We start from the raw sequence: 17,654 nt of genomic DNA, 5'->3' as shown, positions 1-17,654 counted from the left end.
GCTCATTATCTACCACCAGAATAGTAAGACTACGTGGGATAGTTAATTGCTGTGGTTCAACATTGTTGTTAATGTATACGATTAACAAACTCTTGATCGACATGTGGGCCATTTCGGACCTGTTGCCAGAGCTGATGACCAGAGAGTGTTAGAGAAAGCTGAGGGAGGCACAAGTCAATACTCAGTGGGCCCACAGACGGGAGCAGGCATGGTACAACCAGGATCAATACCTAGTACATGTTCAGCAGAGTGAGCTACATTTTATTAAATATGTGCCAATGAGGGGAGCAGGTTGGCAGCTGGGGGCTAAATTTGAACCCCGTTTTGAGGGACCTTATCAAGCAGTGGAGATACTGACTCCTGTCACATACTAGGCAGGCATCATGACTCTGGGCAAGAGGAGGAGGTTCACGTGTCTTAGGTAAAATTCTGTAAATGAACATAGTCCTTAATTAGTGTCCTGTATCCTCCCCTAGAGGAGATATTGTACCATAAGGGGAGGAGACTAAGCTGGATCACTGATCACCATCAGCAATCAGCTAGTTTATCTTTCCTATTTACAGCTAGTGATCTTTGTCAGAGAGTTTAGTGAGCGGAGGGGGAGAGCCTTTGGATGGGCGTGCAGTAGAGTGTCGCACCTTGGCTGGCAACGCAAAGGATCATGCTGTAAGTTCTGGATTGGCTTGTCACATGATATCATGTAGATTGTATGGTGTGTGCTTTTAATGGGAAGTAGTGGCCTGAATGAAGAAGCAAGTATGCCCAGCCTAGCTGGAGAGGAATAAGTACGCCCTATGCCACTGCTTGTGGAGGTTGAAGTACAGGCTGTTGGCATGGTGTAATGCGACGGTTGCAACCTGTGAGGAATTATGGAGTGTTGGCCTCAGTGTTTGTGTGAAACGCACAGGTGGTATTCATTAGCACTATGTGTTCTGGTTTTGATAGATCAGCATGGAAGTCAGCAGCCTGCAGCTAAGGTAAGCGTAATTATTATTTGCTTCTGCAGACAACTAAGAAAGTGTGTGCCACCTCCTAAAGGTTCTTCTTCTATTGTCGACTGTTCTAGTTAGTTGTTACGCAATTTGATTTACCAGACTGTACTTATTGATCTGATCTCTGTGTTGGCTCAATGTGCCCCTCCCTATATTAAGATATTGTATGCTCTGATTCTTTAACTACTTCATGGAGAAGGTTTGCTGTGTACAATTTGTCTGGTGTGTTGGTATCTCAAGTGTGTGTGTTTAATTGGTGGGTGGGCCGCAAACTTGTATTTCAGTGACAAAATATTTCCTTGCTACACCAACTTACTAACATGCGGACAGTATAATTCAGTTAAAGTTCTCATTTCTGTTATTATTGCATTTAATTGTCAGTACCAGATGGTAATTGAATGTTTTAGTCTGTTGTAGACTTGTGAACACTCCCATGCTAAACTGGTTGTTTTGGAAGCTGGCTGTAGTGTACTGGCCATGTCATGTATGAGTGAAAGACGAAGTAGCTTGCACTAATTTAGAGTAGAAAACCAAATCTTCAGTTATGTTATTTCCGATTGTAATTATTATCTGTGGAAATTTTTAAGTATACCTATTACTGTGATTCCTTTCTTAAAGCTTTTGTTTCTGTTTAAAGTATCTTGTTAATTAATCAGTCATATCATGTGTTTGAGATAGCCCTTAGGCCTGTTTCAAAATTAACTGTTCAAGTACTAGTTAATTATGAAGTTTTTAATTGTTGCTTTGGGAATTTCTTGAATTTCTGTCTAGTTCACTTTTAATACTATCCCTTGCGGCTGTGTGTGAAAAATTGTATTTGGGTAGGTTGTTACCAGTGTTGTTAAAATAACTCTTTAAAGATCACTAGCTTGTACTTTCAAGGCTAACTTAATGTTAAATAAAGTCTGTGTTACCTACCCATCAACAATGTGCAAATGAAAAAAAAATTGGTCCAATCCTTCCTTTGGTTATTTGGACACATGGCACCATATTGGATACCCATCCATGTCTATCAGTGTCCTCAAGGAATTTATTTCCATCAGATTGATGACTCACAAACACAGTGAATCAGCCACCACAAAGTATGCCTGCTGTCTCTTAGTTTCACTTACACTTTTGGCGACTCAACTACACCAATGAGCCAGAACGTTATGACCACTGCCTACCACAGGGTTGAATGCTTCCTGATGGTACTGTGGGCAAGTGATGCAGTAATCAAATCGAGCAAGTGGAAGAGAGATGAATTGGTAGTCATTATAGCAAAGATACAGGCCACAAATACAGAAACCCATTGATGTAAGTGGTTTTGACAAAAGTTATGTTGTTGTGGCCCAGCAGCTGGAAACGAGAATCTCTGAAACAACCAAAGTTGGTCACCTGTTGGCAAACTGCTATTGTAAGCACCTATGGAAAGTGATTGAAGGACAGTGAAATAATGAGTAGGCCATATGATTTTTAGATACCACATCTCATCACAAAATGTAGAGGTTGGAGGATCACCAGACTGTAAACCAGGACAGGCAGCAATCTGTCTCACATCTGTTGGAGAGTGCAGTGCCAGTGTGGGCACAAGCATTTTGATGCACACCGTTCAAAGGCCATTGTTGAATATCATACAACCCTTAAGTTCTCCTACATTGACCCAGTGACATCATCAGCTATGATTGCAATGGGCACAGCATCACTGAGTTTTCACCGTGGATCAATAGAAAGATATCACCTGTCAAATGAATTGCATTTCTTGTTACAGCAGGTTCAGGTCCTCACACACTATCAACCAGGCCAATGGCTGCACAAAACATGGACCACACCATAGATTCAGGCCAGTAAGGGCAGAATTATGTTATGGGATCACGGAGTTGGGCTTCCATGGGATCTGTAATGGTAATCCAAGGCATCATGGCAGCAGTGAACTACATGAACATTCTTGTGGACAACCTGCATTGCTTCATGCTTGAAGTCTCCACCTGCAGTGTTAACATCTTCCAGCAGGATAACTGCCCATTTTGCAGTAGTTTTAGAGGCACTACAGTGAACTCACATTGATGTCTTGGTCAGCCAATGTGCCTGATCTGTACCCATTGGAATACATATCTGGTGTCAGCTGCATTTCCATAAACCACCATCCTGTAGTTTGTGGGAATTGCTTGACCCATGCATAGACAGCTGGTGCTACATACTTCTGAAATCCTGTCAAGGACTTGTAAAATCCATGCAAAGCAGAATCTGTTGTACTGTGTTTGAAAAGGGGAACAACACACTATTAAATAGGTGGTCATAATGTTTTGGCTCATCTGTGTATGTCCTTTGCTATTGTTTTACCTACCTCTTCTCACGTTCTTAAACGGAAATTATGTGTACCAAAAAGTAACAGTGTATCACCATCCAACTGTCTGCCCCTGGTAGCTGAGTGGTCGACGCGACGGAATGTCATACCTAACGGTCCGGATTCGATTCCTGGCTGGGTCAGAGATTTTCTCCGCTCAGGGACTCGGTGTTGTGTTTTCCTTATCATCGTCATTTTATCCCCATCGACATGCAAGTCACCTAAGTGGTGTCAGCTCGAAAGACTTGCACCGAGCGACCTGTCTCCCCTACGGGAGGCCCTAGCCACATGGCATTTCCATTACCATCCAACCTAAAGAATACCATAGTACATAAGCATTACCATGGGTACTTCCGAACTTGCTACCAACTAATCATTCCACTGTGGAATTTTTGTGAAAGGAGGGGTGGAATTTTCCAGAATTGAATTCTATACATGCTGCTCAGAACTGGAAGTGGTGTTTATGAAAATGTAATTGTACTTAGTCTGCATAGGTCTCCAGTGGGAGATGTAAATTTGTTTATTGAAAAATCCAAATTAATAGTTAAAAAGAAAACAAGAATTGCTATCTGTGGTGTTTTCAACATAGAAATGGCAAACATAGAGACAAGTATAAGGACATTTTTAATATGCTAAGATCATTGTATCTATATTGTACAAATGGTTGCTTAGACAATGTTACAGTGAATTTCCATAGCAAAGGCTTTACAACCATTTAAAATCAAAGAACCAAAATGGTACTGATAATAGAGCAAGAGGAGGATTACATGGGGTGTTTATTGAGAGACTTGGTAGTGTTAAGTGGGACTTTGTACATATATGTCAATTAGGTAAAAGGGGAGCTGAAATGACCTTTGATAGCTTTTTTGAGAAATATACAGATTAATGGTGTTCTTGTTCACCAGTAACAAAAATTAGATCTCCAAGTGCCAAGTGGAAGAACTTGCGAAAATCAGAGAAAGCATGCTTGTACTGTACCAGATGCATTAGCATGCCTGTACACAAAGAACACAACAGAGGGAGAACATTTGTAGGTCCTATCCTAAATGCAAAAAATCTACAAAGAGCAAGGGTTCCCAATAAATGTGAGGCAGCATGGAAAGTAATAAACCAAGGGGACATACCAAATGGCACAGAAGCAGCTCTACTCAATCTGAGGAATTAAATCACTACTGTTTAAACTTGTTTAAGCAACAAGTTCATCAGCAATGGATCTGATTAGCGCCCTCCTGCCAGCTGCTAATATTATAGAAGCTGTTGCCAAATTTTCAAATTATGGATGTATGGATTGCTATTGGTTGTCATATTAAATCATTAAAGAAAAAGCAATACACTCAGTTGTGAAGTTGTGATGAAGCAAGCTGAGATATTTTTACTTCCTGTCTTGTTTTGCCATATGCCTCTTTAAAATTCATTTTTTTCATGTCTGACTAATTAATATTAACATACACGAGTCTATTCTGCTTTTTCATAAAAGAGAAAAGTTGGCCCTCAGCTTTAAGGGATATAGCACCAGATCTAATTTTGTGCTTAGTTTTATGTATGTAATTGATTTTCTAATTTATTTTGACTATTCTTAGTTAATATATTTTGTTATTGGGTGAAATCAGTAATTTTTTTGTAACTTAAATTCTATTGTTGATTATAAACAAATATAAATTCTATTTGAATTATAAAAAAAATTTGGAGGGAGCAGCTAACACCATTTTTTAAGTATTTATTTGGCTCTGTTTGGAAACATGTTAGTAAAGCCAGCTCTTAATTAATTCCAAAGTAATTACCAGTTTTGTCAAAAGTATTGTTTGTATAACTATATCTGTTAATTTCATCATTTAAACAAATAATTTGGCTTAACCCTTGTAGTAGAAGAAACTGTTAAAAAGAAAGAATTTTTCCATGTTTATTTTTAATCGAATGATGTATGTTTTAATTGTAATTTCTGTAAGTTAAACATTGAACAATATGTAGTTTCAGTGCCTATTATTGTGATGATACACAAGGGCCCGATTTTTGGTCCTGAGACAGTCAGTCATGGCCAAGTTTCAGATGCGGAAAGTGTTTGTTAGCTCAGACAACAATGCATTCACTTAACTGTGAAATGAGTGTAATAGGCTGGTGCTAAAACAATGAGAGTGTCTGTTCAATACGTACTGCTTTATGCTGCAAGAACTGTGTGGTTAGGTTTTTTGCTGCTTGTAGATGTTCAACAGTAAACTATTGCAGCAGTATGTTGTTTGTTTGCAACCTATTAATGAGACTCATTGAAAGTTAAACAGTAGTGCACTGGCCATATGACTGTATTATTTGGGGGCTGTGAACAGTGAAAGTGAAGAACTGTCAAATGTAAATGTGCACCGGTCAGCTACATCATTTAAAGTAGTTAGTGTTGAACTGGTTCTGATCAGGTGCATCTCTTTGGGCTCATGGTTTTGGATGCCAGCTGAACTGGGTTGCTGCTGACACTGGGCATCACCAGGACAGGTGCCTGTGCATCATTCACACTCCTGATGGATAGATGTCCTGTCACTCTGACTAGCTGCGGACACACATGGTTTTGTCCTTTTCAGAGGGTTCACCACCTCCCTCGACCCACCATCACCAATGCCTGTTCTTGTGTTTCAGATGGTATGATCTGCCTGGCAGATCACTGTATGGTTCCTGCTTCCCCACACCTCTCGAATGCCATTGCCGTTGCAGCCCCCCAAATGCACTTGACAGCTGCCGCCTTCATTGCTGGGTCCTGTGCTGCCATCATCTTCAAAGCCCCCGCTGATGCCTTCAGCACTGAGTGCTGACCTCAACAAGGACATCACTATGGAGGTGCTGTCCCCACACCTGCCCTATAACCTCCCACGAGGGGGGGGGGGGGGGGGGGGGGGACAACTGGATCACTGCTGCCCCTATATGCTGATCTGTGGTCCCACATGCTGCAGCATGCCACCATTGTTGGGTGACAAAATGGATATCAGCACAGTCACTGGTATTTTCTAAGACTCCATATGTCAGTGCATTGTGAGATCAGTGCTTTATTTCATGGTAGTGGTGTTTTTCAGTACAATTCAGTACCAGTGCATTTCTTTGTACCATTCATTTTTCTGTACCATTATTTTTTGTGACTGGTTATGTATGTGGTTTTCCCATACTGAAAGGGAGAAATGATGTACCTTCACTCATGATGTGTGTGATATCAGATATCGCTAGTCCATACATTTCACAGGCCCACTTATAGAGGTCATCTGGGTCACCCCCTTGCATACTTTGGTGAGCCACCAAAGAAACAGGTATTATTTAAGTTATCACAAACAAGTGCTCAACCTATTCTGTAACCTATACTACTGTTGTCCAGTCAATGTGTTTAGTGTTATGCCCAACCTGTGCTTCATTGTATCTTACGTGTTTCTCTATAAAGTACTACTTTTTGTAAATTGGATTAGTTCTTGCAGTAGCAATTGCTGCATCCTATATATAGTGCAATGATGAAGCCTGTTTCATTGTAAGATGATTGATGGTGAATAAAAATTCTTGATTCTTCATTCTTGTTAACAACTCATGTGCAACATGAGTATCACATCCATACCCACCACCCACTATTACAGTCCAGTAATTGACATTTTAGGGACACACATGTGAATTGCCACATAAAATATAAAATGTGCTATAAATAAAGTGTGTGTTCTGTATTTTACAATAACTATTCAGCTGTTTGCCTGTGTGAATAGCCATTGCCAAACTGAGGCTAACTGAAAAATGTGACCACCTGGTTGCTGAATATGTTGTACATCACAATAATAGTGATTTCAACTGTTTCATCAAACATGCTATTTATCTAGTCCATCCTTCCAACATGGATTCTCAGAACTGCTCATATCGCAGCTATCCTTCCAGTATATCCTACAATGCGGCAGTTTCCTTTGGTATTCTACAAGTCCCTATCCACAGTTTCCCCTTCCCACTCCGTTGCCTTCACCCTTCTATTCAGTTTTATGAGTGTTACCATAATTAACACTTATGTGGACAGTGTCACTGAGCCTCCTGTATCTTCCTACCCAGCTAACCTGTATTTCCCTATTCTTTCTTTTCCCACATGTCTTCTCAATTAGCACAATCCCCCCCCCCCCCCCTCTCCCCCTCAACTAGACTAAGCAGCTGGTACCAGCGCCACTGCTGGTTTTTGTGTGTGTGTGTGTGTGTGTGTGTGTGTGTGTGTGTGTTGGTAGCTAGCTCATTTTCTGAGCTATCACGTGTCTGCGCACCACTTATCAGTCAGCTGTAAGATAACTGTTGCATCTCCTGATTTCTTTTTCTTAACATAAAAAGCTATTAACAAATGATAGTGATGGAACGACTGTGAGTAGAAGCCATTTTCATTTTTATTTATAACTTAAATCATACATACAAGAAATAAATTTATACATATTTTCGACATCTTATGAACAACTTCTGTCACATAGTGATAAGACGTATAATATATTAGTTTACAAATAGCATATTCTGTTTCATGAATGGCTTGAATGTTTTTATTCTATGTACTCATTTATAACTGAGAGAGTGAAAACTGGAGAACCTAGTAACTTAAATTGTTTTGAGTTTGTGTTTATATCTTCATACCTTCAACCTGGAATTTTTAGAAATGAAATTTGGATGGAATATGGGCTTCACAGAAGATGAGTAACAGAAGGCATTAAATTTTACAATATTGCTTACTGCAAAGTAACTTCAGTACTAAAATAGGGTTGCTTTTGTTGGATTGTATAAAATAAGAGTGTGCAGCTATTGAAGAGGGTACAAAAATTTGAAAACGGCTAAAAAATATATCACATTCTGTGTATTTGTACTCTACCTTAAGAATGGATTGATTCTGAAAGTTAGCAACTTTTCTTTCTCTTTTGTGTGCCTATCAACAACTCAATGCTTTTGCTTTTCTATGAGTGGTCATCTTTACTCCTGAATTATTTTCTTTCTGTCAGATCACATTTTACACATTTTGAGTAATCATCTCGACAGTTTCTGCTCATCAAACTTCTGTAATGTCTACATAGCTCAAACAAATTTAGCAAGGGAGATATTTTGTCTTTTACAACTGATTTACTGAGAAAAATAAAACTTGTGAAGAAGTTATTTATTTAGCATCATGCTATCCTAATGTTATAAAGAAACATTTTACTAACATGTGAACTATTGACTAATAGTTAGCAACTGTAATTATGAAATTTGTATAACATCATTGTAATTTTTCCCAAATAATAACAAATAAATTGTAGAGACATGGAAATTAAGATATATATATATATATATATGACTAAACAGTTGAATGGAACAATATAATTTTCTCTTGCACTGTGTCAATTATGGGAATGCAGTGTACAGTCTGTTTTGATTGAAAAGTGATGTGTGTAAACAGCCATTTAGTCCCAATTACTAACAATCAATGTCATCCTGAGACTGTGCACTTTAAGAGAAAGTTAAATAAATGTTTGTTACTGTTTTGTTATTTCTAATATTGAAAAATGATCAGAAATTATTTTCCTTTCATCCCATCTGTGTATACAGCCTCTATAAAGATTGTACGCTACATAGCAGCTGCTCATATGTTTACCTGCATTCATAAAGTGGTATGGGCTACTAACAATCACTTATATTTTATAAATACTCTTCGTGGAACATATTATACTAACAAACTGCCAAAAAAGTTACAGCATGAATTTAATTTTGAAAGGCACAGTGTAAAACACTGTATCTTTAGTCCTGCTAGACCAACATCAGTTCTACCAACCAGAATGCAAGTGAGGTACAACAAATAGGTCACATGGCACACTCATTACATTTCTAGTCTGTACATACTCTTGAATGCCAATGAAAGTGAGAGTGATACACTTACTTTACATATGGATTCATTTTCAACCATTCATTTCATTAGTTAATGTGTTGCTTTCAGTTCAGCTGTTTTCTATTTTACTTCAAGTAATACCACAGCCTGTTGACATTGAGCTTTTATAACTAAAAATAACAATAGGAATAATAAATAAATGTATTTTCATAGTAATAATCCACTGTACATATGCTACTCTGTTTGAGATGAGTCTTAACTAATATAAATAATTTAACATTTCTATCATCATAAATTAAAATTCATTATTTGTTCTGCAGTTTTATATACATGTCTGTTTGAGCATAGTTTGATTTTTATAAAAAAAATTCTGAAATGCTCATACATTCCACTCCACAAAAAGCAACTTTGTGAAACAAGATAGATGTTTTTGAAGCTAATATCACAGTGTTATTAGGTTTAAATTTTAAAAAATTGTTTCCTTACTACTGACATGAGAAAACACACTTGCCACACAACAGATCCCAATGGGCAAAATAAAGTACTGATATTTAGGGCTATGTTTTTTTTTTTTCTCTCTCTTTCAGTTGTAAGAGAGACAAGATGCGTTCAGCACAATGCCACAAGTAGCAATTCATTTTTCTTAGAGAAGAAACTTAATATTACAGATGATTAAATTATTTTACACTGATGGCCTCAATGTGTTGTTTAATTTGTGTAGTACATAGACTGTATTTGGTGATTATGTAAATCAGGAGCTATATTTGTTTTAGATAAAACATATGAAACTATTTAAGACAACACAGCTTTGTGTCAGTAGGCTTAAGCTTCTTAGAAGCTGATAATAGTCATTTGTACTTTTTAAGCTCTTCACGGTGTTTGCAGGTTTGCCATTTCCATCATGCTAAAACCTTGCAATCAAAACTAATGTAGATCTTATAACAGTGACGACTTGGAGCATATTTATCACTGAACTTAATGACTGTGTATGTGACACACAGGGCAGTTGTTTGCTCCATGCAGACAAAAAAAGAGATCACATATTGTTATCAGAGGAACTTCTGCGACCTGTTAGTTTGTGAAGTAATTTTTTCCAGAAACTGTCATTGCTTAGCTCATTTTCTTGCAGCCGATTTGCTTTGAATTTTTTCCATTCCTCCAGTTCCTTAGCTTTTCTTGGGCCCCATTCAGTGGATGGAGTGAATGACTTAACTATCATCTGAAATTGAAAACATTAGATTAAAATTAATGCATAACTGTGAAGGCACTGATCAGAATTACAAAAATTTGCCTTTTAAGACAGCACTGGCTAGAAGTTTGACATGGAGAGGATGAGATGCCTTATTCTGTAAACATAACAGAATATCAAAGCTGGTAGCTAACAAAACACATAACGAATTTACTTTGCTTTTATACAATACTGTAACAAATCTTAAGGAACCTAATGCTTTTGTATTTCCTTTAGAGGACACATCCTTTCAGAAACATGTTCGTTATTTCTTGCATTAGACTGTATTTCTGTTTGGAACTCTATATTGACCCTGTCACCATTATTACTCTATGCTAAATAATGATTATGGCATGTTACATAAATTATACAGCAAATAAATAGCTAATATAAATTTTGATAATATTTTGGAAAATGTATTGCACTATCTGTTGAGAACTTTTATTCTGTCCCCTGTTTCACCGTCTCCCCAAAGGTGCTGTTCAACCCAAATTACAAAGATTTACTTTTTTGCTTGTATTAAAATTTATGGTTGTGGACTGTTGTGTGAAGCAGAACTATCTGGTTTTGATTACTGTGGTACTGTTGATGGTGAGAGAAGAAATAATGTGAAATGTGGCTTCCTCCTTTCAGAAAACACCAATAGTTTTATCATTATCAAGTTTAGTACACAAGTCTGTTGAAACAGACCACTATCATCAGTGTCTTATGCCCACTGTGCACTACAGAAATATTACAAATATCATTTAGGATGTTAATGCATTGTGTGGTGTTCAGTAACTGTACACACCCAATTCTCCTCTCATTCATTTTTTGTCATCATGGCAGAAGGTTTCTTGAAATAAACCTTGCACCTAGCAAGTAACACATGGTAATACCCCATCTTGCATGAAAATAGTGATGTGGATACAGTTACGTTCTTAAAAATCTGGAATCACATGTTGCACAACGAGGGCTTTATAACATTTCGATGTCATTGTACACCTAACAGGCCCCCCAAGGTGTCATTTGCTCGAAGAAAAATGGACTAACAGTGAAGAAGCTTTTGAAAAAGCTCAACATAAGTTGAGTGCAGTGAATGTGCCGGCACAATACGTGCTGGAGTAGAATCCCTTTATGCCACAGTTCTGTGCACTCATTGCACCATGCGGAGTAAGATGTGCTTTGTCTGTGCAAAGAATATTGCCCAGGCACAGATCATCCATTTCTATGAACACCTAAAAAACTAAGGCCGGAGTCATGGTGCTGTAGCCTATCTTGGGGGGATGTGTAAAATACACCAGAAAATCTTTTAAACTGTTGATGAGGAAGAGAGAGTTCCCATAACACAGCTCAAGCAGTGGCTGCAGAATTTGAGGCTGCATGGTCAACTGTAGCTATAGCCATTTCATTAATAACTGCCATGGGAATTTGTCATCTCCCTCTACTCAGCTGCACCATCAGTTCACCTGTTTCTTCAAATTTCTTGATCATACCCTTCAGTCCATTTACTAACATGGGGCCTCTTTACAGCTGTTTCTGTCAAAGATATCCCTGCAATACAATGCTGCTATTCTGATGAAACAACTTTATCAGTGGTGCGTGATCATTCTTCTTAACAGCCATTGCATTTTCTATGGAAAACTTCAATCTTCTTAACCCTTTACACCAAAAATGACTTCACAAAAGAAATCAACATGCAGCACCAAGTGACAAACCACATAGTGTTGTCAAAACAGGAAACATTTCACATTCTGACTGCTTACAGTGCCATATTCCCACCTGGTTGCAGAAAGTGGAACTATTATGTTTTTCAGCATACTCAGTGTGTACTGTTTTATGAACACACCTACAATGTTTCAGCATGTTGTGATGCATCACTCAGAACAGTCAGTTTAATTATAACCACCCAATATCTAAACTTGCCAAAATGCTGAAATCATGTAAAAATATATGATTTAAATAAACATGAACACCTATGTTTCATTTTTTATATTGGCCCTTGCACTGTTTACATGTTTTTTCCTGTGAGGTAGCATAACAGAGTTTATCTACTTAATTAAATCCTCTGACATAAATATGCAAGGCCTTATGTAAAATTGTGTACCAAAGCAAAGAATAATTTCTAGGCATGGGGTATAACTGACCTGTTTAAATGGGAGATGACGATTTTTTACAAATTGGTAGGCAACTGAGAAAGGAACCTGAAGCACAGCAAATAGAAACATTGCCCAACCAGCACCTGAAAATAAACATAACTTTTAGAGTCATACAAAGTGTGCCAGATGTAATTAGTGTAACACTCTCTAAATATTTGTGGAGATAGCCTATTTTCATGAAGTGTTCCTAGTTAAAAGATAACATGCAGTAAACATATTCTCAAGACAGAGTTTTAATGTGCAGAGGGAATAACAAGAGATTCTTATTCCAGCTGATTATTCATAAAAAAAATATTCTTTTCATTATGACTAGATAAAATAAAATTTTATTGTCAACTACAGCAAAATATACAATTAAAACATGATTCTAATTATCTCTGTCTTCTAGTCTGAATCATGTCCTTAGAGTAAATATGTTCATATGAAAACAAATTTTCATTTTAAATATTTGAAGAGGTTTCATATTCACTCTACAGTGTATGTAATTTTTGTAGAGCGGCAGCATTTCTATATATGTATTTCATCACTTACATCTTAAAAGTAAGATGTTTGCTACTGTTAGAAAGTTATTTTACTCAACCATTACCATCATAACACAGCTCCTAGAATAACAGGAGGCAGGGCAGGATACTTATGAGTAACAATATGGCTTCCAAAATATCCCAAACAATTTAGAAAATCTGGTAGTGGTGGGAAGGATCAATATGGAACAGGCTGTTAAACAGTCCTTGAAATGAAGGATATCATGTTTGGAAGTGTGTTCAGCAACACAGTGGTCCACTTGTTTCTTTGCCACAGTTTGTTGGTCGCCATTCATGCGGAAAGACAGCTTGTTGGTTGTCATGCCTACATAGAATGGAGCACAGTAGTTGCAGCTTAGCTTGTAGACCACATGACTGGTTTCATAGGTAGCCCTTCTTTTGATGGGATAGGTGATGTTAGTGACCAGACTGGAGAAGGTGGTGGTGGGAGGGTGTATGGGACAGGTCTTGCATCTAGGTCTATTACAGGGGTAAGAGCCATGAGGTAAGGGTTTGGGAGCAAGTGTTGTGTAAGGATGGATGAGTATATTGTATAGTTTCGGTAGATGGTGGAATACCACTATAGGAGAGGTTGGAAGGACAGTGGGCAGGACATTCCTTATTTCCGAGCACAATGAGAGGCAATCAAAACCCTGACAGAGAATGTAATTCAGTTGCTCCAGTCCTGGGTGGTACTGAGTTATGAGGGAAATGATCCTCTGTGGCTGGACGGTGGGACTTTGGGAGGTAGTGGGAGATGGATAGATAAGTCATGGGAGATTTGTTTTTTCTACATGGTTGGGAAGATAATTGCAGTCAGTGAAGGCTTCAGTGAGACACTTGGTACATTCCATCCTGGATTTTCCATTATTTGATTTTTATTTAATAAATTACATTAAGACCACTATCTTCTCCTGACAATGTCAGGCTTCACTAATTGTTGAAATTTGTTGTTGTCCTATTATTTTAGGTTAATAAGAGAAAATATGATCATTAGTGCCATCCTTTTCTGAATACTTTGGGATGCCAAAGTGTAATTTCAATTTGGAGCTGCCATCTAATATCAACAGCAAAAATAACATTTGACTGTTTGTCTACCAGTGTCTGTTTCTCATCTGCCACTAAGCATTGCTTATCTGTCATAGTAGTTCATCTCATATATGTTGCCTCATAGAGAGAAATATTTTCCAAATGTTTATTAAGGAATATTTTAATCATGCAATGTGATTTTTTTCTGTAGGATGGCTTGATCATGGTACTTGGTACCAGAACTGGTAGTTGACAGGCAAAATAAAAGTGACTAAGCAAATAATTTTTGCTAAAGTTCTTCCTTATCTGTCTCACTTTAATGTGAATAAAAACTAACACAGCTGTATTTAAGGTTATTTTATTATGTCAGGACCAGTTTCATTCTAAATAAAAATCTTCTGGTGACACACTGTTAGAAACCTGCTGGTGTCATGACTGAAAAATGTATAATCAGAATACATAACACTAAAAGACCCTATCTGGAGCATGACAGCCACAGAAGAAATAGGTGAAAAATGAGACTGGGAATAGTTCAGCTGCAAAGGCAATGATTAGTTTAAGAAACAAGTGAAATGAAGGGTATGATGCTGAAATGGTCACTAATATTTTCAGCAATCAATTCTTAACAGTTACACATCCAGCAGGGTGCTTAGGTTCCATAAATAAAGCTACACAGTTCATAATATCGAAACTAACAAATTGCATGACATGCATGTTTGGAAAATGAAGAAAACAAAAAAATTCTCCTTTTAAAAAGTAAAAATTGTACCAGAGTTGATAAGATTTCCAGCAAATTATTGAAATACTGCTATTGAGAAACTAGTAAAATCCTCTGCCATATTTTCAATACAGCACTTGAGGGAGGAGTATTCCCTGACACTTAAAATATAGACTTATATGGCCAATTCATAAAAATGGAGACAAAGATGCTACAAACTATGGACCAACTTCATTATGCTCAATTTATTCTAAGGTACTGGAAAAATTGATGCACTACAGACTGATTGAGCATCTTAATTAATACTAAATCCTCAGAAATAGCCAGTTTAGTTTTAAGAAAGAATTATCAACAGAGGATGCAATACATGAACCTGTTGACAGTGTTTGGGAATCCATATACAAAAATATAATGACAGTTGGAATATCTTGTGACCTGTCAAAAGCTTTTGATGGTGTTAGTCATAATATCAACATTACATTATTCATCTATGGTGGCACAAAATGAATAAGATTATTTCTTGTCTCTTTCTCACAAGATCTTATCAACTATCGGACATTATCAAACATACGGTTTACTGCTATGTGCATATGACACATTTTATTTAAAAATGAGAGTTTTGTGTAACACTACTATGGTAAAACATTGTTCAGCTATTTTGTATTTTATGAAAATAAGTGTAAGTTCACAATATGGGTATATTAACATTGATTTTTTTAAGAGACTTTGTTGTCTACCATATAATTTCAATAATAGTGTGAAGCCAGGATTTATTTAGAAATGCTGAAATGGAAAGGTAAGATTAATGTCACGAAACTACAAATTCATAACACAACTAGTATTTCATTTCTTTTAATTCACTTTCTAACATACCATATGCGCTTGCAGGGAAGTCCATGTCATGGTACTGAGGAGATTCCATATTTATTAGAGTGTACAATAAGATGACAAATAGCATGACTGGTGTAACAAAACCCCAGCATATTCTCCAGTAGAAGCTGACCTTCAGATTAAGCATAAATTCTATATCTTGGCAGAAATTGTCAACACCTGAAATGAAGAAGATTTGTTGAGAATAGCATCAGTCTCAAAATTCAAAAATCATTGCTATACCTGCGCAGTTTGAAACAACTGTAATTCCACCAACCTCTCCCTCTGAAATCAGTAAAATAATAAACTCACTGAAAAGTAAAAGCTCTTACGGAATTGATGGCATTTCCAGCAAAGTACTTAAAGCTTGTTCCCCACAGATAAGTAGGATTCTCAGCCACGTATGTAATAGCTCTTTGGAGCAGGGTGTTTTCCCTGATAGACTGAAATATGCCATTGTAAAACCATTACATAAAAAGGGGGATACGTCGGATGTCAACAACTACCGCCCAATCTCTCTTCTGACAGCTCTATCAAAAATTTTTGAAAAAGTAATGTATTCAAGAGTAGCCTCCCATATTTGTAAAAATAAAGTACTAACAAAATGTCAGTTTGGTTTTCAGAAAGTCTTTTCAACAGAAAATGCTATATATGCTTTCACTGATCAAATATTAAATGCTCTGAATAACCGGACATCACCCATTGGTATTTTTTGTGATCTCTCAAAGGTCTTTGATTGTGTAAATCATGGAATTCTTTTAGATAAGCTAAATCATTATGGTTTGAGTGGGGCAGTGCACAAATGGTTTAATTCATACTTAACTGGAAGAATGCAGAAAGTTGAAATAAGTGGTTCGTGTAATGTTAAAACAACAGCTGATTCCTCAAACTGGGGTGCTATCAAGCACGGGGTTCCACAGGGTTCGGTCTTAGGTCCTTTACTGTTCTTGATATACATTAATGACTTACCATTCCACATTGATGAAGATGCAAAGTTAGTTCTTTTTGCTGATGATACAAGTATAGTAATAACATCCAAAAACCAAGAACTAAGTGATGTAATTGTAAATGATGTTTTTCACAAAATTATTAAGTGGTTCTCAGCAAACGGACTCTCTTTAAATTTTGATAAAACACAGTATATACAGTTCCGTACAGTAAATGGCACAACTCCAGTAATAAATATAGAATTTGAACAGAAGTCTGTAGCTAAGGTAGAATTTTCAAAATTTTTAGGTGTGTCCATTGATGAGAGGTTAAACTGGAAGCAACACATTGATGGTCTGCTGAAACGTCTGAGTTCAGCTACGTATGCTATTAGGGTTATTGCAAATTTTGGTGATAAGAATCTCAGTAAATTAGCTTACTATGCCTACTTTCATTCACTGCTTTCGTATGGCATCATATTCTGGGGTAATTCATCGTTGAGTAGAAAAGTATTCATTGCACAAAAACGTGTAATCAGAATAATTGCTGGAGCCCACCCACGGTCATCCTGCAGACATCTATTTAAGGATCTAGGGATCCTCACAGTATATATATTCCCTTATGAAATTTGTTGATAATAATCCAACCCAATTCAAAAGTAATAGCAGTGTGCATACCTATAACACCAGGAGAAAGGATGATCTTCACTAATCAGGGTTAAATCTGACTTTGGCACAGAAAGGGGTAAATTATGCTGCCACAAAAGTCTTTGGGCACCTACCAAACAGCATCAAAAGCCTGACAGATAGCCAATTAACATTTAAAAATAAATTAAAAGAATTTCTAGATGACAACTCCTTCTACTCATTGGCTGAATTTTTAGATATAAACTAAGTAAAAAAAAAAAAAAAAAAAAAAAAAACACCTTAATCATTTGTGTCATGCAATATTTTGTGTAATGTAATTTCTTGTACAGACTTCTTTTATTAACCTGACACGTTCCACATCATTACGAAGTGTCGTATTCATGATCTATGGAACAAGTATTAATCTAATCTATGCAAAAGACCTAGTGGCA

General features: G+C 37.0%; 1 protein-coding gene across 4 annotated transcripts in view; it reads right to left on the bottom strand.

Annotated features, from left to right (window-relative positions):
- Positions 1 to 7,670: 7,670 nt before the first annotated feature.
- The window catches only part of LOC126334706 (sodium-dependent nutrient amino acid transporter 1-like), a 209,384-nt gene continuing 199,400 nt past the window's right edge, over positions 7,671 to 17,654 (bottom strand). For all 4 annotated transcript variants that reach the window (XM_049997214.1, XM_049997216.1, XM_049997215.1 and 1 more), the window contains exons 11-13: positions 15,653 to 15,829; positions 12,500 to 12,594; positions 7,671 to 10,364 (exon numbers count right to left, since the gene is read on the bottom strand). In XM_049997214.1, coding sequence (XP_049853171.1) covers positions 10,182 to 10,364; positions 12,500 to 12,594; positions 15,653 to 15,829 — 455 coding nt within the window. In that variant the 3' untranslated portion in view covers positions 7,671 to 10,181. The remainder of the gene's footprint in view (positions 10,365 to 12,499; positions 12,595 to 15,652; positions 15,830 to 17,654) is intronic.

This window comes from Schistocerca gregaria, chromosome 2 (assembly GCF_023897955.1).
Source record: "Schistocerca gregaria isolate iqSchGreg1 chromosome 2, iqSchGreg1.2, whole genome shotgun sequence".
NCBI classification, from domain to species: Eukaryota; Metazoa; Arthropoda; class Insecta; order Orthoptera; family Acrididae; genus Schistocerca; species Schistocerca gregaria.
Note: the sequence above shows the minus strand (reverse complement) of the source record. Positions and strands in the feature narration are given on the sequence as shown.